Source organism: Neurospora crassa, linkage group V (genome assembly GCF_000182925.2).
Source record: "Neurospora crassa OR74A linkage group V, whole genome shotgun sequence".
Classification (NCBI taxonomy): domain Eukaryota; kingdom Fungi; phylum Ascomycota; class Sordariomycetes; order Sordariales; family Sordariaceae; genus Neurospora; species Neurospora crassa.
Genome location: NC_026505.1, coordinates 3236668 through 3259052, shown reverse-complemented (window position 1 = coordinate 3259052; position 22385 = coordinate 3236668). Strand labels below are relative to the sequence as shown.

Below are 22385 nucleotides of genomic sequence, written 5' to 3'. Positions count from 1 at the left end.
GAATGTGGTTGTCCCGTTATTTTTCTGTGAAGTCTCGCAAACCCCTGTCGTAAGAACCGCGCTAACAAACTTTTAAGCATTGATGTATAAAGTTTGCAGGCGGTTGATGGAGCACCGCCTCGACAGCATGTGTTCAGGGCAGCCGTCCAGGGCAGCACCTCACTGGCGAGACAGGACGGGGCAAGGTTTAGGGTCCACACCCATTCATCACCAAGCAGGAGTGACCCAGTTGGGTTACAAGCTAAGAGGCCTCACCTTCCCCGTTACTGGATTCTCCAGCGATCTCCCCAGCAAAATCCAGGCACCGAAACGACCGCTGATGTCACGTCCCAAAGCGTCTGCCATCCAATCGTCCCCTCTTCCCACTTCCCCGGAGTCGACATGTTCAATGACAACACATCTTGTCTTCAATTCCCTCTTGTCATCTGCGAAAGAAGCAAATCGGATTGAGCGGCAGCGCAAAGTTCACCTATCGCGGATACATCATCCGGCCAACACTGCAGTCTTTGCGCGCATGGTGAAACACAGGCCATGCAGTGACTTGAGCGACTCGGAATCTTCAATTGGAATGCCCCGAAGGCCTTGAATGCTCTCACCGAAACCCAACATGCCACCCGCCAAAATCAAATCTCATCCATCATGGTCACCAACACACCTTAGCGGCATAGCTTGATACATGGCATGCTGGTCGGCAGTTGTCGAATTATTCACCTGGGACTGCCTTTTTCCTCTCCCCCATTGCTAGAGATGTCAAGCATATTCGAGATCTAGAAGGATCAGCGAACTTCACAAGCGCAATGGCGTGATTTTCGATGCATACTAGCCACTGGAGGTCAGTCGTGAAGAGTTATATCAACACTTACTGACACATCGAATTGCTCTCCCTAGGATGAGATTCTGTCACCAGCCTTTTGTTGCTTCCATCCAGTCAATTTTGGGCTGTAAAAAGTCCGGCTTTTCTCTCGGTACCTCTCGAAGTCACCAACAAGTCGACGCCAGCAGTTCCAAGAAGCTGCTCAACCGATCCTTGCCTAGAGGGGATAACCTCATAACCTTGAACGAGCCGGTTCTAAATCCCGTCCCCTCGATGAAGCTACAATAGTTCTCTGCGCCGGCCGGTGATTCATGACCCGGCGAATTTTCGACATCCCAAACCACATGATCCGGAGGACATGACCATCGATGAGCAGTCGTAGTCGAGGGAGGGTATTGTCAAAGATCAAACTGTCTACCAGTCTTGTGTCCATGAGACATAGCAGGTGAAATGATGTGGCTATAAAAACATTCGATTCCCGCTCTCCGATGCCCATTGCAATGCCGGTCTTGCTTTGCTCTCCATCAACACAGTCATGGGTCCACAAACTCGCCTAGGGGCTTGGTGTCATGACAACATAACTTCTCGAGAATTCAACACAGGCTCTGCTTGCCGCTCTACACGATATCGCCTGATAGCAACGCACGACGATGGACCACCAACTTGAGAAGCAGTCACGCACATGTTTTCGTCCCGAACACAACCCTTTTCCTATACATGTAATACATGTCAACCTTACGGTTACTATAACTCGGGACTGTTCAGCAAATGGGGAGAATACTGGGAATCAGGGGCGCTTTAATTCTCGAAGCAAAAGCGCGGATGAGTGCGGCTCTTCCCAGATGGTTACTCATTCGTACTCCAACCAGTCGGTAATCAATTCGGCTGATCAATGCTTGTGCATTTACGCTCACATCTCCCGGAATAACGGCCGACGCCAGTAGCAATGTCATCGCAGGGCATGCGGCGGAGGAGGCATATTTCACTCGGATCATGTCACAAAAGGACACTAGGTACGTACCTCAGACACAGCCCCCCCAGTTCACTCTTTCCTTGCAAAGTCCAAGTTTGGAAAAGGCCACAACGTTATCGCCATGTAAGATCTCGGGTAAGCAAGCCTTGGCAGGGCTACCAGGAGGATCATCAGGGGGGTTTTCCGGTGCACCCCTAAGGCGCCCAATCCCGATCTTACGACCCGCCACACAATTCGAATCTGAAGCCACAGACATTCTTCCCGCTCACAGCTGCCGCGCTGCCTGCATAGCCCTACCTGTGGTGATGTGTCACGACCTGGATCCAAGATTTAGCCATGGTACGCGGAATGTGTCGCGGCAATGGAAGCCGGGAAGAAGGCTCCTCAAGATCGGGGTACCACGTACTCGTTAAAGCTTGCCGTCCCCAAATTGGGCTGAAGACGGAAGAGGGCATTACCCCCTCCACACTATCACCAGGCTAGCATTATCTGCGACTCCCCTAACCCACCGTTAACCCACCGTCGACCATGACTGTTCACGGTTCGGGTACCGGTTCGGCATGTTGTCAACTAGCATGGCACATACCGCTACCCATTACCATCGCATCAGGGTAAGACAAGTCTCCGAGTAGCTGACTGTGGCATAGCTGTATGTTGTGCTAGTCGTTCCTACTCTTACATCTTATGGGACCAGAGCATGGCGGGTGCCGTGTCTTTTTCTTTTTTTCTTTGTTTACATCGGTACCCCTGAATCATGTGGAGACAGGTCCTACTGCCATACGTTCACGTACGATATCGATCACATCGTCGTTGTGAGAAATCGCTGTCTTGATAGGAGTCTACATCATTTCAATCATTCGACCCTTTCAATCTCAGTAGTAAGCCACTACTTATCAGAGCATGCTAGAGTCAATCGCACAATTAACTGCATCTAAGAGTAACTCTACTCACTAATAACAAAGGACGCAAGATCGTGTGCCAGGAACTTTCGCAAGTCAGTCGGGCGAACTATCGACGACTTCCGGTACGGTCTCTATCTGTGTGCCAAAGAGGCTCCATACAGGATCTGAAGTCCATCGAGGACAGCAAGGTTCGGTACAGGGATTTCCAGAATCCGATATTACGATATGGAAAAGTGACCTTATCTAAGGTACCGATGGCAAAAGTCCCGGACATACGGCATCGACTGAGCCCCAGCCACTGCCGTACTACCCATGAAGTAATGTGCCACTCTACCACTGAACAGCGGTCAAGTATGAGGCTCATGTCTTTGACTGCTGTCTAGTCTGGGTTCGATTTGATTAGATCCCAGATGGACCTTCTCAATCTGTGGCACATGTCCTGCGCAGTATGCCAGCAGAGACCCTGAAAGCTCCATGTGTGAGGTCCAAAACTAAGTACCGTTAGCCTGCATTCACGATCACAGGCCGCAAAGCCCCATTCTCAAAGGACAACCCTTGCGGCGCGGTACCTAGCTCAAGTCGTTTACATAAGGGCTTCGCAGCTGTATGGTCTTACCCCTTTCGGAATCTAACAACTATGGACTATCTCGCATAGAAGTTACCTACTTGGACGAAGAAAAGACCAATGTAAGTATGCTCTCCAGTTTAGATCGAGGTGTCATCTGGAGTTCACTAATACTATTGACAAGAGCGCCAGCCCTTGACCACCGACACTTGAGAAGCATAATAGCGGCTGTGAACGAGATGGGCTGAAGCCATTCCCTTCTTGTCACAGTTTTGCCGGCATGGAGTACCGGAAGGATCGAGTACTGAACAGTACGCTACAGTGGCAGTGTGGGGGACGGTTCCCGTCATGGCGCAACGCTTTCCTGCAAGTCATCACGCTCGCAAAGCTACTAATGAATGCGAATTCTCGTCTTCAAAATGCGGCAGAGAGTCAAGATCTCCATACCTATGCACATAATCATCCTCTTCTGCGCGGCGATCCTTTCACATGGTTTTCCCCCGGTCGGTGTTCGAACTAGGTTAACTAGGTTAGCAAAGATGGACCAGAGGCAGGAAGACATGAGAGAAGAACATGCACATCATCGCGTCGTATCAGCGCATATGACCATATCACAGTAGGATACAACTTGGATAGAGTGATGATGACAGTCGCACTGTCACATAGCAGGTGCATGGGCAAATTACCTTCAAAATGCTCCGCGAAACCCCGCAAAAGCCGCCGGGGGTTACACAAAGCATCGCTTTGACAACTTCTATCTCACTTGTTCTAGAAAGCTTCTACTACACTACCACCTTGGTCTACCAAGCAAACGATATTTGGATTTCATCTGCACGCACTCGTTGTTTCAACCACTCAGTTGTGTTGTGCTACACCGGAACACCATACGCCATACACCAGTACGTGGTAGGATCGCGGACATGAGCGGATGTAGACATGTGCATACTGTACCGTCTTGAAAGAGGCTGAAATAACTCGCAGATGACTATCGCCATGCCAGAAAACCGCTGTCCACTGTCATAAGATTCCCATCTGACTGGTCAAGTTTCCCAGTCTCTACGAGATGTCTTCCTTCCGACCCATTGCAGTAAGTACCTTTCCCTAAACCATTCATTTCGGGTTCCCCATCACCTGTTGCGGAGACTTGAACCTGCCATCTGATCTGTACTAGGATTGTAGTCATGTAGTTTTTCTTCCTTCTCCGTCCCGCCCTTTCATCTCCAATTGACGCGGTTTCACTTCGCCATGCACGCTCTTGGTGTGCAAGTCAAACGTGCTGGCACCGGGCCAAGGTACCGACTTCAGTACTATGTACCACTTCTCTACCAAACTCTCTCGCTTCAGTCTCTAGTCGAGTGTAGCCAAGTAAGCGACATCTTTGACGGAAGAGACACGACAAGCCGCCGAGTCTACATGCTCTACATGGACGGTGTTGCATTAATGGATATGGAAGGATTTGATACCTTTGTAAGTCGTTTGTTGATGGCTTCAGTCGGCTGATATTTTCGGCCATCTGGACATGTTTTGGAGGTTGTCCGATGCTCATTTATACTCGGATTCTGCCACCAACTCTGAGTTTTCCTCGACAGTCTCGACAACTTCAAACACAAAACGACTCCGCAGGGTACGCGGGCAACGCAAGACACATTCTCGAGACACTCCGTTCTAAGTCATACAGGCTTCAATTTGTATCCCCCCAAATATATCAGTCTCCTCGCCCGGATCTTCTTCTCGGCTTCGTTTGACTTGTACCTCATACGTTCTTCGCATATCACAATCACCATGGGCTCAGTAACAAGAACCACGCCATTTGATGAGCAACTCTCCATCCTCTATGTCGACTGTTTCGACTCTTTCACAAACAACATCATCGGTCTTCTCGAGGAGCGTCTAGGCGCAAATGTCATCATGGTTCGCATCGATGACAAGCAGGCGGATAGGGATCTTCACATGCTGCTTCGGGCCGTGGATGGCGTTGTCATCGGGCCCGGACCCGGTCATCCTGGAAACCCCCAAGATGTTGGCTTCATTGACAAGCTCTGGGCTCTCAGTGGCACAGAACTCCTTCCCATCTTTGGCATCTGCCTCGGCTTCCAGTCTCTGTGCCTCAACCATGGTGCCGATGTCAAGAAACTCAAGAGCCCCCGCCATGGCATTGTCAGCCGATCCACGCACCAAGGTACCGATATTCTCAAAGGACTCGGTGATCTCGATTGTACTCAGTATCACTCGCTTCATGCCGATCTCGAGCTAACAGGAGCTCCTCCGACCCACTTCTGGCAACCAAACAATGTATGCCCTGATCTGTTGCCTCTCGCTTGGGATCTTAGCGATGAGAATAACGGCCCAGTGTTGATGGCTGTGCGCCATGTCTCCAAGCCGTTCTGGGGGTGTCAGTTTCATCCCGAATCCATCTGTACCTCGGAAGCTGGCAAGGACTTGCTCGTGAACTGGTGGAGGCATGCCCTTCGGTGGTCGGCCAACAACGGTCGGGTCAAGACCATGGAGCTCACTGGTCGTTATCTTCCCAACTCGCTTTCCAGCTTCTTTGTGGACGCACCTATTCAGTCTGGTCATCTACAGGCATCTCACCTCGCTCAAGAACTGCGCTCGGCTGCCGGCCGTGATGACATCTTCCTCCGCTGGGCCAAATATCCAGCTCAGGGTGTGACCCCCACTGTTCTTCTGGAGAAGCTCGGTCACCGAGATGACGAGGTCATTCTTCTGGACTCGCAAGGACACAACATGGGTCGCTTCGATATTCTTGGACTCGTCGTTCCCGGTAAGACCGCGAACGTCACCTACAGCTCTTATGACCGCACGCTCAGATATGGCAATCACTCCAAGAACATCGATTCGATCGAAGAATGCTGGCCTCTCTTTCAGGAGGCTCTCGATATCTACTACCCCCAGAACCAGGAAATCGACCGGTCCAAGCTGCGCTCGGATATGGACAGATTCATTGCCGGCCACCTGCCCGCCGACAGCCCCTTTTGGGGCGGGTTTATGGGGTATATTTCGTACGAGGCCGGACTTGAGACCATCGACGTCAGGCTTCCCGAAAAGCCAACCGACGGCTCAGCTATCCCCGACATCAACTTTGCCTTTATCCACCGTAGCATCGTTATCGATCACCACACCAACCAGATCTACGTCCAATCCCTTCTGCCCAATGATTGGACCTGGATTCTCCGCGTCGGTAGCCTTATCGACTCCGTTTCTGCTGCCTCCAGCAAATCTGACTGCCCGTCACTCACTTCCATTGCGGAGTCTCGTCACCTCAACGACACACTCGCCCGCTCCACCATCACCCGCCCGACCGGCGATTCCTACCGCGCGCAAGTCCAAAATTGCCAAGACCATCTCCGAGCCGGCGACTCCTACGAGCTCTGCCTCACAGACGAGAGCTCCATCGTCATCCCCTCGGACCCATCTTCTAACTCACACTCACCCCTCGACGCCTGGTCCCTCTACAAGAAGATGCGCCTTAATAACCCAGCCCCGCACGGCGCCTACCTCAACCTGCCCAACATATCCATTGTCGGTACCAGCCCGGAGCGCTTTCTCTCCTGGTCGCGCGGCGGCCACTGCCAGTTCCGACCCATCAAGGGCACTGTAAAAAAGGGCCCTGGGATGACCCACTCCATCGCCAGCGAAATCCTCAACAGCAGCAAAGAACGGGCCGAAAACCTGATGATCGTCGACCTCATCCGCCACGACCTGTCCGGTGTCGTCGGCGCCGACAACACCTGGGTGTCCAAGCTGATGGTCATGGAGGAGTACGAGAAGGTGTACCAGCTCGTGAGCGTCATCGAGGGCCAACTGCCTCCCTCGGAACTACCCGGCGCTCCCAGGGGACTGCATGTCCTCAAGAACTCGTTGCCTCCGGGATCGATGACGGGGGCGCCAAAGAAAAGGTCGTGCGAGATCTTGGTTGATCTGGAGAAACGGCCGAGGGGTGTCTATGCGGGTGTGCTGGGATATATGGATGTTGGTGGCGCAGGAGACTTTGCGGTGGTCATTAGAACGCTGGTAAGGAATAAGTTGGAGGAACAAGAGGTGTGGCGGATTGGGGCGGGTGGGGCGGTTACTATTCAGAGTACGGATGAAGGGGAGTTTGAGGAGATGGAGATTAAGGCAGGGAGCGTGCTGGAGTCGATGATGAAGTGAGAGCCATGAAAGATTAAGAGGTTCGTCAATGTTACCGGCTTGACAAGGGGATATGGTGGAGGAGTGGTTGATGCATTAGAAGCGTTTTCGGCCATGGTGTTATTGGAGTCTGGTAGGTTCTTGGGCTTTCATACAACTCTTTCGTCTTCTTTCGGTTTGTTTCCTTTTTCCATTGTCATGACTGTGACGACATTATGTCATCCTTTTTATGTTCCTCCTCTCTATGTACACTTTTCTTTCCCATTCATATGTTTGTTTTGTTTGCGTGTGTAGAGTCAAGCTCGATAGATTTAGACACTTAGAAGAATTAATGATCATGAAGACAAATATCATCCAGCTGCTGACGGAAGGAAACCACAATTTGCGACAAAATGTGAATATGATTGTAGTTGGCTACAAGTGGACTGGAGAAAAGAAGAAAAGGGTGATCGTGCAAAAGCAGTCAAATCAAAATGAAAAAAAGAGAAAATGAAAAAAAAAAATGGAAAAGCTAATGCCCACAGCCAGAATCGAACTGACGACCTCATCATTACTAGTGATGCGCTCTACCACTGAGCCATGCGGGCGTATATGATTTTCGGATGAGAGAGCGTCAAAGCGTAGTGTTTATGAGCTACCAACCAGTACTCATGATTATATCATTCCCAAAATCAAAATACTATCGAGTGAGGGCAACTCGGTTCTGGATCTTTCTTTATAGCGTTCTCGGCTGTATACATTTCCTGATAGTCCCCCATGTTCGTGGAGTGTGGCTATCATCAACCTCAATGTTAAAATAAGCATAGTTCCCCACCAAGGCCGGTTGGAGGTTCGGACGAAAGGCAGGTAGAGATGAAAATACACGATGCGATCGAGCCAGTCCCATATTAGACAAAGGTACAGACAGTATGGGCAGGGATCCCTAGGTATTGACGATTTCGGTCCTTGCTGGCAGTCGGACTGTCGGTATAACGAAAGGATGCCACTTAATTTGTTTCTTTGGCTGCTCTATGCTTGCTCTCTCCTGCCCGGGAAGATTGGGACAACAAATGACCGAACCAAGTTATTTAGGCGACGTTAACAAAAGCGCAACCAATCATGTAAATTCTCTTGGTGTAAAGTTCAATACAGGGAATCCTTCATCGTTATGATCTTTATGTGCATTCCCCCTATTCCAATATGATCAAACCTTCTATGAACCTTATTCCATCAAAAGCAATAAGCCGCCGGCACATCATCCCAATGCTTCACTTTCGCAGAAACCAAAAAGGAAAAGATGAAGAGAAAAGAAAAAAAAATCCCTATCGGAAACCCGTCCAAGAGAGATAAGAGCGAGTGTGACAATCACAGGCGAGCAACAAAAAAGATATATACAGGCAAGAAGAGTTTACAAGGTCATCATCACCAGTTCATGCCCTGCCACAACTCCTCCTCTCCCCATCCCATCTCCAGTAACGCCGGTTTGGAAAGGCTCATCAGCAAGTCATCATCATTACTCGCGTTACCGCAGCAGCTCTCCATATCCAAATGCACATTCGGATTCTGCTTCTTCTTCTTCTTTGCACCGAGCGCTCCGTTGGCTCCACTACTTCCCTGACCCAGCCTTCCCATAAAACATTGCAACGTATTTTTAAGCTTTTGCACCATCTGCGCCATAGCATGAAGCTGGGCATTATTACCACCGTCCAGTGGTTGTTGTGCTTGGTGTTTCAGCCCATTGCCGAAAAAATAACCCTGCTGTTGTTCTATGGGTGAGAAAGAAGATATAGACGAAGCAGGACTGAGTAGCGGCGTTTGTATGCCTGAAACATATTTTTGACAATGGCTGTGACTGTGTTGCTGTTGATGATGATGATGCAGGCGATCAGCCAGTAAGTCGTAGGCATGGAGCAGAGTTGCGTAACAGCTAGAGAGAGAAAGGATCAGGACGTTGCTGGGGATGGTGTTTTCTGAAGATAGTAGCGCAGAAGATGTGGATGAGGAGGTCGACCTCGAGCTGCTAGAGAACATGGGACTAGCTGGCTCGGACATCCTGCTGTCTGAAAATGGCGAGGAAGATGAACTGGAGAAGAATCTGGAGGGAGCGCCAACGCTGTCGAGCAAGCTGATCAGCGATTTGCCTGCGTTTAAAACCTCTTCGCAGTCAATTGAGGATCCACGACCTCCGTGAAGATGCTTGACGAGCTTGGATATGCGGGCTTGCAGGTCAAGAAGACGGACAAGAACCTCTCCATCGCCTTCGCCGTTGTCGCTGCGCTCGTCTGAGGGGAAATATTGGTTGTTTCGAGGCGGCTTAGGAATGAAGGATGGGGAGAATATGTTCTCAGTGAAAAGGGAAGATGGTGAGCCCGGGTCTGAAAAAGAGTCGGTGTTGTTTACACTCCATGCGCGCTCATCATGACTGGAAGAGGGTTGGAAGGGTTGTTGGTGTGGTGTCGCGGGGGTGCGCGGAGACGATGGGCCAGGAGGGCTGGAAGATCCAGAGGAGTAGGATGGTTGCGAATCCATGGCGCTCGCAAATGCAAATGTGAGGTCACCGGCGCTTTCAGCGAGAAAGGAGTCCATGAAAGGGAAGGAAAGGTAGTCAAGCTCCGCTTGGTAAGCAGAAGCGGAAAACAGGTCGAAGTCGCCGAGGAGACTCGGGTTTACCCCCGAGTTCCCGTCGGGCATCATCTGCAGACTGTGATCGAGTCCGGGCGTTGGCATTCCCAATGATGTTGACATGTGCGTTTTTACCATTGGTGAAATGCGTCCCCCTTTTCCTGTATGACATCGTCAATAAGATCATCCTTTAGAATCTAGGAAAGCAGGATACTGACTGCTCCTTGCGGCCGCTTCTTTTTTGCCCTTCTCTGAACCCCCTTTGCGAGCACCCAGTGGGCGACCGGTCCGGCCCGGAGGAGAGTAAGTACACGAGATACCGAGTCGGTTGCATCGGACACATTCCCGAGTTTGCGGAGTTCGTTGACATCGGGTTTTCATGGTATGACACCGGTCACAAGCGTCTCTGCTCGGTCCCATCTTGAGGTATGTGTATGAGTATGGTGGTGCTGGTGGTACTTGTGTGTGGTTTGGGTGAAATCCAGCTGGGTGACAGAGACCCTTTGTTATAGACGCGAGCTTTCGTCAGTGTCGTGCAGACAAGCTTTCTCCGAACAATTTTGTTGCCCTCGACGTGATGAACTTTTTGAGATTGGGGTCTCAATGAACACAGTGCTACTTTGCTGTGATCGTTACTTGTTGATACGGGTCGATGGTGATCTTGAAGCCGAGGATATCTGAAACCTCGAACTTGTTGATGTGGTATGGGAAACACACAAAACAAGAACCCAGCATTGAGGTGTAGAAGAAGCCGGGTAGATGTATAAATTGAATTGGGTCTTTGGCGTGGAGTTGTGTTTGGAGTCCCGAAGTGAACTCCCGGGTGATATTCAGGATCACAACCTCGACCCCTTTGTGACACCATGTTTCTTTGGTACAGTGGGCACCTTGAGCGGATTTTCATGGGAAAGCAGAAGTGCAATCCGGGCTTACATCCCGAAACCTAAAGGGAATGTAGAGAAGGGGCCCAGTACCTTCGGTAGGATCATCGGGAGACATGCTCAGCCCGCTTGAAGGATAGTATGGTACTAACGGCTGCGTTTACGTGTGCTCCGTATGAGGAACGTCCAGGACCATCTACTGAAAGACGGCAATCGGTTCGGTAACGGGAGCACCCTTTACACTAAGCTTTTCACGGCGTTGGTGCGCGGGTAGGGGTAAGATTGTACCTTTTTGGCTGCCATGAAGGGAAAGAGGGGAACACGGCGCCTCTGGATGAGATAAGAGTCTGGAAAAGTTGGAAGGTGTGTCTGCAGGTGGTTCTTTTGCTTAGCACTTTTGTAAGCAGGAAAAGAAGTATATGGGGAAGGTGAAGCTTGTGATTGGGCCAAGGTGAAGGATTCAGTCTTCAGATCGACCGGGGTCAAGAAGACAATAGAGTAAGACGGCCAAAGAGAGACCGATTCCCACATTCATCGGGGACCAGTACTGAGACTAACGCAGGAGTTACTGGCGAAGATCATTGAACTCTAACGGGGTAGTTGGCTTCTAGGAGCTCAAAGGCGTGAATAAGAGAAGAAGTGTAATCCACTTGGATTGTAACTCCAAAAGCAACAACACTTGGCTATACAAGGAAGGGAAGCAACAGACCAGCAGATGGCAAAAGCCCAAATCCCACGAACGGTGCCTTGCTCTTCGTGACACAATCCAGTTGAATGATTGAGCACACCCAAAAGAATGTAAAAAGGCAAGAATCGTTTCCTTATCTCCGACAAGATGGCACCCGCTTCTTTTTACAATTAAGAGGCAAATACCTAGGAGGTGTGGGACGGGACTTGGGCCCTCCTAACCTCTCAAAGAGGAAGCGGTGGCGTCCTGCATAAGGCTATGGTTAAAGATATACCTGTTGCGGGTATATCAGATCTGTAATGTTGAGATACTAGTTAAGCTTACTACCATATTATTTAGACCAATACAGAATAAGGGTCTTGTGCTCAAGTCTCTGCCCCGTGATAAGGGGCCCAAGACCGTTACGGTACCTCTATGTTGGCGAGGTCGGATCTGCGGAGACCCTTTGTCAGTGCGAACCGTTGTCGAAAGATGTCAGCTTTGCAATTGGGGGGATGTAAGGTACTGACGATCTCACAGCTGTTGGCAAGGGTCGTTTTGTTTACTAACCGGATCCTACGGTGACTGATATGGCTTGGTACATGATGTCCTCTCATTGAGCTTCTGAGCCATAGTAGGCCTGCAACAGCAATGCGAGCATTGCGAGGAGGTAGATGCCAAATCCAAAATGCCATTCTGCACATTTAACGCTGGCGGCTCTTGGTTTCGGCTCATATGAACGCGGGATCGATCCGTGCCGCGAGATAGCGGATGAGTAAATGTATCCATTGTGGGAAATGCCAATGTCGAAACCTTTGCGTGGCGCTTTTGCGAAGTGTGTGTACCTCACGGACTGATCCCCCATGGAGACCAAATCCGAGCCTCGTTGCCTGTGATGACATGCTTCGGTCCTTACGTGGGGGACCCTATAACCATTGGTCCAGTATAATCTAAACCGAGTACTGTGACATCGAAGGATCTGGTGGTGCGACCCTCCTACCGTATCTTGTTCACCAGCCAATAAGATTGACTATCTGCTCGCGACGGAAGAGAAGTACTTCAGAGAAATCAAACCGTAGCATGACTAGGTATATGACCCCCCTGATTAAAATCGCTAGAGACAGTCAATGGAAACCCCTCGTTGAGGTCACTCTCATACCCGAAAGGCTCGGCGTTGGTACCGAAGACTTTGTTCTAATCCTATGGAATCCTTCAGACCATTGACTTTGCAGGTCAACATAAGCAGCAACCGTAATCTGGAGACATACCATCACAGGGAGTAACGGTTTTGGCAGCCTTGACCCCGCTTCAGATCCTCTGGTTATTGGCAATGTTTTTGATAGAGTCCTGTCGTGTATGCTTACTTGCACCATTGCACTGGAGACATATCACCTCCCGTGTGGACAGAAGTAGTTCGGTCGATCCAGTTTCTTGTCTCCGGAGAAGGGCTTTTTAGATAGGTAGGCTATCACTCATGGGAATGCAATTGCAGAGTGCCATGACAATGTATCCGACCGAAGCTTTGCTTTCATAGCCACTGAGTTCTGATGCATGGTACTCAAGAGCAGAGGCACAAGGCCTGATTTCTCATCCCTTGCTCCTTCTCGTAATATCTGCTCCATTCATCCCCTTCTTCCAATCAGAATGTCGCTGAACAGATACCGATGCTCTGTTGGTGAGGTAGATACCTAAAATTTGAGAAAACGTCTCTAAAGCCGATATTAGACACACTCGCATTTTCTGATCACAGTGGGGTATGGTCCATCTCCTCGATTGGAACTTCCAATACCAGTGGTCAGTACTTCTTGACTCGTATGGTTCATTTTGACCGATGCCTTGCGAGAAACTGGATGCCGTAGGCACCAAAGCGGTCAGAAAGCGGGCATGAAAAAGAGCGAGTTTCGGGATTAAGACAGACAACCTTTTTTTTTGTTGAGCAGTCCGGGGATTGAGAGCATTTAAATCATGCTTAACCGTTCAAGAAGCAGGCCAACCATGATAAGGCAATGACGCTTCAGGCGAAGTCCCAAACGTCTGTGAGGCACTTGTGTTTCCCTCCGATGAGCTGCTGCGCGGTCCTTATGTCTCGCTGCGCAGGTGAGATCCAGGAGACCAGCTGGAGGGCAGGGCTGTAACACGGAAGGGAATGGCTGAATTGTTGCCGCAATTCAAGCCTCCATTGACAACGTCGACCTCCACTCCGCCGGTATTGTCTAAAAGGGTCTCAGATTCTCGGTTTCTCATGTAGACCAGCCGACAGCGCCAGCCTCACTCACCACTTATGCTACCCACCAATGCTCTTTCTGGACCAAGTAAAGGATCGAGAGGGGTTGCTTTTACCTAGGTGGCACTATGCAGGAATTTGTATCTCTATAGTGCTGATATGGCCGTTTACGCTTTATGGCAGAATCTGGCAGTGTAGTTCAGCTAGTCAGCTTGGTTTGACCGAGTCCTGTCCCTCTGATTGTTTTTAAGTAGTGCCGCTGTTAGGTGGCAGGCCTCACAATAGTCGAAGCAGACCGACTTTCCTTCCAGCGTTACACCACGAGCTAGATCTTTGATCGCTATGTCTAGTGATTATGCTCCCTCAAGTGAAGATCTCAGGCCCAGCTGAACTTACGAAAATATGACATGATTAGCATGGTATGACCGTATGGTTCAGGTTAATAGGTCGACGTCCTTGTGCCGCGCGATGGGAGCGGACACTCCATATTTGCCAATCTTATGTATGGTCTTCCAATTTGAAGTTTGTAAGCACGGGCAATCGCAGGGGGAAGCAGGGTTAAAATGAAAAGATTGCAGAAGAAAGGAAAAAAAAGGGTACAAATACGAGAGCTTCACTATCAAAAGTGATGGATAGTACAAGACAGAGAAACTGGAAAAAGATATGCCCAATAACAGGATTGAACTGTTGACCTTCGCATTGACTTGATATCAGAGTACTGATATTAGTACGACGCTCTAACCAGCTGAGCTAATCGGGCTGTTGATTATGGACTAAGTGGATCATAGCAAAAGCTTATAATCGAAGCTGTGCTTGTGGTTCCACGGGCCCGTCTGAGTCAACTCCTACATACGGGCAGGCTGACACGATAGAGTAATTTTGTATGCAGCGGAGAGTATCAACAACAAGATAGCCGGCGCAAGACCCAGTGACGAAACGCAGAGAAGTAAAACATATAACTGAAGCGCGGTAGAAATCAACAGCTGGAAGTTCCAGCGAATCCTTGACGAGGATCCAAAGTATTCCCAGGCCGCTGCTTTTGAACCTTTTTGGTTGTACTGAAAGCTGGCAGACTCAGCCTACCTACTGGGGCACAGATCCGTATTCACAATATGTGGCAGGGTACGGGCCGGAATACTGTGGCTTTGGATTGATGTGTCGAGTGGAGGGCATCGTGAGCTTGCCAGCTCGAGCGTGCCCATCGACCGCACATTTCGATTTGTTGGTGTCCATGGAAGGCATCCGCAGTGGCGTAGTCAAAGGACGAACTTGAAACGTTGGAATAGTTCGTCCTATTTAATTGCGTACGCTTTGACCAGCGTGGGAGTGCCTGGCATATGCTGAACTACCAAGTCTCGTTTCATGTAGTATCTTCTTCTCTGCTTTCAATATTCGAGATCATGATCAGGGTCTGGAGATGTATCGATGTGTGCCACAGCTGGGTCCACATGCCGGAGGCCGGGTGGTATTAACTTTGGGGCGCTCATATTGTTGTTGGTGGACTGGAGAACTGACAACGGGATGAACATGAAAACGGAGAAAGAGCTTCGTGACGCCAACCCAAGTGCAAGTGCCTGGTCGGAGTAGATTAGCAACCGGCCGCCAAAGCTTTATAGAGGTACCCACCTAACCCAATTACATACCCAAGTTGCCTGCCAACTGGCAGCTGTTGCTTCCCGTCACACCTGCAGTAGCATATAACACGAGAAGACTGCAGTGGACGAAAACACAAACATGCATGAATTCACGGCTCGGGAGAACTTGACCATGTTCACCACCCAAAGCACTGCACGTAGTTCTTTCCCATTGACGACGCATAAAGGAGAAGCATTGGGGATCATGAGAGCACAACCTCTCTATCCCTGAACTCTTACATCTCTCAACATCTTTCCGTTGATAACATGCTTCTTTCCCATCTTCCCGTCAACCCAGCTCTTCAATAACGGTCTTCGCCTGGATCCTTGCAGACAGTGGACGCTTCTCCAGTTCCTGCATTGTCCTGCAATTCAACGCGGAAACATTGGATCACGTAAACAGACCGGGCCTCCACCTTTTGTTGTTTTTCTAGACGGGACTCGCCGTTTTGGGGAGTCATCTAAACACGGTGCGACCAATGACTAGGCGCCTTTTCACTGAGCGATCGTTACATATTTGAGGTTGTCGAAATATACAACGCCGGCGCAGGCTCCAGAGTCTAGAAGCTCCAGGCACCACGCCGTCGCCATCACCACCCGCGGGGCTTTGCGGAGACGCCGTTTGGCGACTGGGTCAGCGACTCTAGGGCGAATAGCATCACCGGATTCCAGCTGAGATCCGGGGCACCCCATGCCCTACAACCAGGGGGAAAGCACCCATCCTCGCCAATTAAACAGCACGGTTCCATGACAGGACCGAGATGAGGTCCCCTGTCCTGGCACGCAGTTGTTGAAGCTTTCCTCTCTCTCGGGGCTTTCTGGTCCTCTCTTTTTCCGAGTGTAAATGCCCTCGTTCTCCTCCACCGCCGCGCTCCGGTCCGCCCTACCAGTTCTCATCACCGGCTTCATCTCGGCCTGCGCCAACGCTCTTTTACTTCGTGATAGCCATCCATTGAACATCCACACGGCTACCGTCGTCGCCAGAAGAACGACTCGCTTTCCCACCGCAACAATTACAAACACAGCCCTCCGACAGGCCTTCCGGCAGCTTTGCGATCGACATCGACATCGAACCACTCGCACTCGCCGCCCCTGCGCCCCCACCATCACTCCCTATCATCCACCAAACATCAACACAACAACAGCAACAGCAACAGCACATTCGTTTATCATCACTGCTACTATTCATCAGAAAGCCAGATATTCAGGACCAATTCTTAGCAAACTTCGACGGGACGAGAATTCCCTCGTCATGGCACACATAATATCACCTCAGAGCAGCTTTGGTCAGATCACAATGCAGTCCGCCTCTCTTCCCCGCCGAACTTCTTCTCTACGATCTCGCGCTCGCCGTGGGATAAGTACAGATGAAACCGAGGCTCGACACATACCGGAGGAAGCCATTGCCACAGCTCTCGCCCATGCCGACGACCTGACTGAGAACCGCTCTACACGATCAGCTTCCACAGCGTCCCGAACCACACATCGTCTTTCCCTGACACTTCCGATCGCGCCGCCGAACCCTAATCCCTCGCGACCCATACCGACCTCGACGACCACCGCCTCTTTTCCATCAACCCCTTTAGATACCCCAGCATTAACGTCGCCCGCCGATATCAATGACTTTATCACCGCCATTGCAGCACAAGAGCGCCGTGTTCTTGAGCTCCGCGAAGAACTTACTCGTGCCGAGTCGGATTTGGCCCAGCTGAAAAAGCAGTGGGCGACCTATGAAGCTTACAAGAAACGAGGTGAAAGGCCGTTGCGTCCCGTCGGTTTGGTCCCGACTTTCCAAGATGAGGAGGCAACAAAAAGGGCCGTGGAACTCGACAGAAGGAAAGCATTGCTACAAAGCCTACAGAACCAAAATCAGCCACTTCCCGAGAATGGGCGCCGTCGTATATTTCAAGGAGGACATGCACGCACGCTATCATTGCTCTCACCTACAAAACCAAGTAGTGACTTTCCTGGACGCGGTGATGGATCAGAAAATAGTCGCAATGTTGCTTTCAGCCCGACATATCGGCCAAAACATCAATCTTGGGCCCCCCAATCCACATCACAAACTGTTGGGGTTAAAGGAATTGCCCAGGACCTCAGGATGGGATTGTGGACTTTCATGGAAGATCTGAGGCAAGCTACCGTAGGAGACGAACCCGTCACCGGACAGGGCATGTACATGAGAGGCGCGGACGGCAAGTTGAGTATGACGCCCATGCTGAAGAGCGGCACGGCTTCCTCTAGCCACACGGGAGGGCAAGATGGATTCAGGGCATCCGGTCTGAACACCCCGAGGAACCGATCTTCTATAGCATCCGACTGGGCACCCGCCGTGCCCACATCACGGTCCACCAGCCCTCCGAAGAAAAGTCAGGATTCGACGGCCGATGAGTCGCTGAAATCTCCGTCGCGACCAGCCCCAGCACTGATGCGATCCAAAACAGATGCATCCAGGTCACCCAAGCGATTTTCTTGGACTCCCCTGGCGATGGACTCGGTGGACGACAATGATTGGTCAAATTGGGAACCTACAGGTACTGCAACATCTACAAGATGGAGTGGAACCACGGTTAACGGCGACATCATTCCATCAACAACCTCCGAAAAGCGAACTGAGAACGACAAATCTGTGTAAGGGCAATCCATTATTTTCTCTTACTCTCTCCCATCCTACATGGGTACCATATCCAGCCGTATGTATACATGTCCCAGTTTGTTTTAACAGGGCCATCAAATCCACCAGAAATACGAGCCAATACATATCACTTCTTCTATGAGTAGTGGATTATGATTCATGAACGGCATATCATACCTTCTTCTGCCACCCATCCAATATATTTGAAAAATTCAAAGGTGTGTCCCATTACACACAATTCCTCCATCCCCTACGACCGGCTAATCCTTTTGCTTCTCACAAAAAGAAGAAGAAACAGAAGTCCTCCAGTTCGGGCAAGCAACTCGTTGCGGCCGCCTCCGGCCACTCTCCTGCACTAGTGACTACGTCGACCAATACCATGCTTGAGGATCCCTTCCCATCAATCCCCACCAAACTCAGGCCGGACAACTTGAACAAAACAGCCGATTACTGCACAAAGGAGTGGGAGCAGAGGTCGCCGCTGCCATGAATGCACAAGCAGCCTCAGCTCCCGGGCCGCCTATGCCATTGACACCTCGATGTCAAAAAAATAAGGGACGTAAGGGCAGGTAATCAGGCCACTGCGACTGATCAAAACGCTTACCCAAGACCACGACCATCACGACGACGACACGAGAATCTTCCAATTGTTGATATGAAAACGAGTATGAAGCCGTGTAAATATCATCCAGTATACTTACGACTACACAACTACCAATCGAACCTTGGGCACGCTCTCGCCTTTCAATCTATCAACGGGATTTACGGAACCGGAGCTGGGACAAGACTCGTTGGACTGATTGAAGTCAGGATCGTGAACCACCACCACTGCCACCAACAAAACATCCCGAAGGATACAAATCCATGCTCATGCTCGCGATTCACGTTCCAACCAAATCGACGACAGTCATAGCCGGGCGGAACCCGGCAGTTTCTCCCAAGGAAGAAAGAAACAGCTAGGAGGAAGGGGGAATGGGTACACACCAGAACCTTGGAGCCGGTGAGGAGGAAATCGCGTCGGGCGACAGACTTAGTATCAACCCAGTAATTGGGTTGGGATTCGACCAAAGCTCGCCAGATTGGATGGCAACCATGATATTAGATCTGGTGTGTTGGGAATATCTGGGTGTAGGAGGATGGATGGAATGTGAATCTCCATGTTGCTATCTATCTTATCTCGGTCTCTGCGAGCCCGAATTTCTTGTATCACCACCGCTACCTAGATACTGCAACGATGGACATGACTAGCACATTGAATAAGATCAATGACGACGTTGACGAGTGCAACATCACTCACTTAACTCAACCCAGAGACTGCTCGAGCCCTTTAACTACCGTGATTAGAGAGGGCTATCTATATACAAGGTTGAATCAAGCCATGAATCAAGCCAGAAGAGGCAAGCAAGGGTATATACATATGATCAAGTGATTCAAGCACGGTTGCTAGAGCTGTGCAGGTCGAAAGCGCATTCAAGAGGCATTAATAGCATGGTGCTCGAAAACTAGGGTCCCACGACAAGTGAGCAACGTTCACAACACTACTTCAACAACGACGACGAACTAATAGTGAACAAAACAAAATTCAACTAAAACAGTCTTTCATCATCATCACCCTCATAAACCCATTTCATGTACACCCTCCTCCCGTTTCAATAATCCCCCGGACAGACAGCCCATGCATCATGCTTGCTTCTTGCTTCCATCTATGCTAACTCGACTACTGTATATCCCGGCGCTCGTTCACTCATCAATGACAGACGCGAACTTGTCCAGCATCTGCTGCTGTATCGCCTCGTACTATAGCACACATAAATGGTTAGCCTTATACCATTTGACAAACGTCGAGAAACAAGGGCTCAGAAAAGAGATATACATACCTTCTTGCAAATCTTCTCTTGTCCTTCACTAGGCACCTCGAACTTGAGACTCTTCAACTGGGCTTGCAGATCCTGGGTGGCCTCGCGCACCTTGTTCCAGTTCTGGCCCTGAGCAATTGCCTTTTGTGCCTCGTCGTGGAATCCCATCATGAGCTTCATCATCCACTCCGTCTTCCAAATAGGACAGAACTGGTCGTAGTCTGAGTAGCCGTTTTGCTGGAGGAAGTCCTCCTTGATGAGCGTCGCCATGTCGAGCGTGATCTTGTCGGGATCCGAGAGCGCCGACTTGCCAACCAGCTGGACGACCTGGTCGAGCTCTTCGCTGTCGGAAAGGAGCTGGCGGATGCGGTCGCGGAGGCGGGGGAAGTCGGGGTACTCCCTCTCATACCACTTGTCGAGAATGGTGAGGTACTTGCTGTAACTGACGGAGGTGTTGATGGACGGGAAGTGCTTGCGCTGTGCAAGCTTCTTGTCGAGACCCCAGAAGACCTGCACGATACCGAGGGTGGCAGAAGTGACGGGATCAGAGAAATCACCACCGGGGGGAGAGACAGCACCAACGATGCTAACACTACCCTCGCGCGGCGGGCTACCAAGAGCTTGGACCTTGCCGGCGCGTTCGTAGAAGGAGGCGAGCTTGGCACCAAGGTAAGCGGGGAAACCCTGATCAGCCGGCATTTCTCCTAGACGACCCGAAATTTCTCTGAGCGCCTCAGCCCAACGAGACGAAGAGTCAGCCATCATGGCAACGTTCATGCCCTGATCTCTGAAGTACTCGGCAACTGTGATACCCGTGTAGATGGAGGCCTCACGAGCGGCGACGGGCATGTTAGAGGTGTTGGCGATGAGGGTCGTGCGCTTCATGATGGGCTCCTTGCGGCCGTCGACCTCGATAGACAGCTCGGGGAAATCCTTCAAGACTTCAGCCATCTCGTTACCGCGCTCACCACAACCGACGTATACGATAACGTCACTGTTGGAGAACTTGGAGACGGACTGAGAAATGACAGTCTTGCCGCAGCCGAAAGCACCGGGAATAGCAACAGTACCGCCCTGAACCGAGGGGAAGAGAGCGTCGAGCACACGCTGGCCGACAAGGAAAGGCTGGTTGGCAGAATGCTTCTCGGCCGCAGGGCGCGGTACACGGACAGGCCAGGTCTGCATCATGGGATATTCGGTCTTCTTGCCATCGAACTCGACCTCGAGGATCTTCTCCTCAACGGTGTACTCGCCCTTCTCGGCGATCCTAGTGATGGTACCACGGGCCCGGGGAGGGAGGAGAATCTTGTGGACAGAGATAAACGAGTTCTCGTAAACAGTACCCCAGACGTCACCACCCGCGATGTGATCGCCAACCTTCATGGTCGGTGTGAACTCCCATTTCTTCTTGCGGTCCAGCGCAGGGGTGGCAATACCGCGGGGAATGTAAATGCTGTTGGAAGCCTCGGCAATCTTCTCGAGGGGGCGCTGGATACCATCGTAGATGTTGTTCAGGAGACCAGGGCCAAGTTCGACAGAGAGAGGCTTGCCTGTCCGTAGTACGGGATCGCCAACCATGACACCAGCTATCGAGGGATTGGTTAGCCATCTAGTGCAAGGATGGAGTGACTTGAGATTGTCAGCCTTACCCGTCTCTTCGTATACTTGAATGGTTGCTTGGTCGCCATTGATACGAATGACTTCACCAACTAGTTGATCGTGACCGACTTTAACCTAATTCCAGTCTCAGCTCAGGCACCCCACTAGTGGCCAAGGACAATTGTAGAACCATACCAACTCATACATAGCAACACCAATCATATCCTCGGCGACAACGACGGGGCTTTGGGCCTATGGGTTAGCGAGCTGGTCGAGAGACACGGGGGTGGGTTGTGATGGGGAACGCACCCGGAGACCGAGTAGATCTTGCCTGCGAGCTATTAGCATAACATGAACCTTGTGTTTAGTCTAGAAGTTGCACGAAATCGCAGACTGCACACTTACCGGTATGGATGCCATCCACCTCGGCGCCATTTTGTTGCTATTCAGAGGCCATGTCAGCAGGCAAAGTCGTAAACGAGGTCAGATAGGAGATATGCGATGGTGTGGTGGTGGTTTGCAACATGAAGCAACGCGTTGTCGAGAAGCGGGGAATGATGGGGCAAGGCTTACGGGAGCCATCTTGGGCGAAAGGGCGATTGGCGCGGAGGTAGGTTTCAGAGAAGGTCGAGGAGAATCCGAGGTAAGAATGACTGTAGGTATATGTTTATGCGCGGGTCGCTCGGGTGATGGCAGGGCAGGCGTATCAAGCTGCAATGTGGGTGTTGAGGGATTCGAGGACGGTTTGTTTGGTGATGGTGGCAGTGGGAGGTTGGAAGCTTGGTCAAGCAGAGCCGTTGAATTTGGGATGGTGGTGACGAGGTAAGGCACCCCAGGCCGCAGCCGCAGCCGCCCGCCGCAGTGGGAGGACAGCGGCCCCTGCTC

The 22385-nt window shown here is 50.8% G+C and overlaps 4 protein-coding genes and 3 non-coding genes across 8 annotated transcripts; 2 read left to right on the top strand and 5 right to left on the bottom strand.

Annotated features, from left to right (window-relative positions):
- Positions 1 to 390: 390 nt before the first annotated feature.
- On the bottom strand, positions 391 to 1305 carry NCU14074. Its single transcript, XR_897945.1, has one exon. It is a non-coding gene; the product is annotated as a ncrg3 (non-coding RNA).
- A 3730-nt stretch (positions 1306 to 5035) lies between these two features.
- On the top strand, positions 5036 to 7444 carry NCU01210 (para-aminobenzoic acid synthetase; the record flags this gene model as incomplete). The annotated part of the gene is made up of 1 exon (XM_956483.2): positions 5036 to 7444. A coding segment is annotated over one exon (2389 nt), but the record flags the coding sequence as incomplete, so codon positions are not given.
- A 474-nt stretch (positions 7445 to 7918) lies between these two features.
- Positions 7919 to 7990, bottom strand: NCU15106. The gene has a single exon. It is a non-coding gene; the product is annotated as a tRNA-Thr (tRNA).
- Positions 7991 to 8804: 814 nt separating this feature from the next.
- NCU01209 (hypothetical protein) lies at positions 8805 to 10424 on the bottom strand (the record flags this gene model as incomplete). The annotated part of the gene is made up of 2 exons (XM_956482.1): positions 8805 to 10165; positions 10223 to 10424. 2 exons carry the CDS (start codon positions 10422 to 10424, stop codon positions 8805 to 8807), a joined length of 1563 nt encoding a protein of 520 aa, XP_961575.1.
- A 4016-nt stretch (positions 10425 to 14440) lies between these two features.
- Positions 14441 to 14536, bottom strand: NCU15105. The gene has a single exon. It is a non-coding gene; the product is annotated as a tRNA-Ile (tRNA).
- Positions 14537 to 16202: 1666 nt separating this feature from the next.
- Positions 16203 to 19471, top strand: NCU01208. Of its 2 annotated transcripts, XM_011396184.1 has the most exons (3): positions 16203 to 18041; positions 18154 to 18263; positions 18332 to 19471. In XM_011396184.1, the coding sequence occupies exons 1-2, from the start codon at positions 16255 to 16257 to the stop codon at positions 18185 to 18187; spliced, it is 1821 nt and encodes a 606-aa protein (XP_011394486.1). In that variant the 5' UTR covers positions 16203 to 16254; the 3' UTR covers positions 18188 to 18263; positions 18332 to 19471. The 2 variants fall into 2 exon arrangements, with proteins under 2 accessions (XP_011394486.1, XP_011394485.1); XM_011396183.1 differs by having other exon boundaries at positions 16203 to 18263.
- On the bottom strand, positions 19302 to 22344 carry vma-1 (vacuolar membrane ATPase-1). Its single transcript, XM_956480.3, has 7 exons — positions 22074 to 22344; positions 21906 to 21942; positions 21810 to 21831; positions 21696 to 21744; positions 21551 to 21635; positions 19923 to 21487; positions 19302 to 19842 (listed from the first exon to the last, which is right to left on the bottom strand). The coding sequence occupies exons 1-7, from the start codon at positions 22080 to 22082 to the stop codon at positions 19786 to 19788; spliced, it is 1824 nt and encodes a 607-aa protein (XP_961573.1). The 5' UTR covers positions 22083 to 22344; the 3' UTR covers positions 19302 to 19785.
- Between the last annotated feature and the right edge of the window lie 41 nt (positions 22345 to 22385).

Excerpts from the sequence above, each read along its gene's own strand:
- NCU01208 (XM_011396184.1), top strand. The coding sequence starts at position 16,255 with ATGCCCTCGTTCTCCTCCACCGCCGCGCTCCGGTCCGCCCTACCAGTT. Across the intron at positions 18,042-18,153 it reads ACTGAGAACGACAAATCTGT|AAATACGAGCCAATACATAT; the intron begins GTAAGGGCAATC and ends CAAATCCACCAG.
- vma-1 (XM_956480.3), bottom strand. Across the intron at positions 21,636-21,695 it reads GTGTTGCTATGTATGAGTTG|GTTAAAGTCGGTCACGATCA; the intron begins GTATGGTTCTAC and ends GACTGGAATTAG. Across the intron at positions 19,843-19,922 it reads AAGAGAAGATTTGCAAGAAG|TACGAGGCGATACAGCAGCA; the intron begins GTATGTATATCT and ends TGTGTGCTATAG.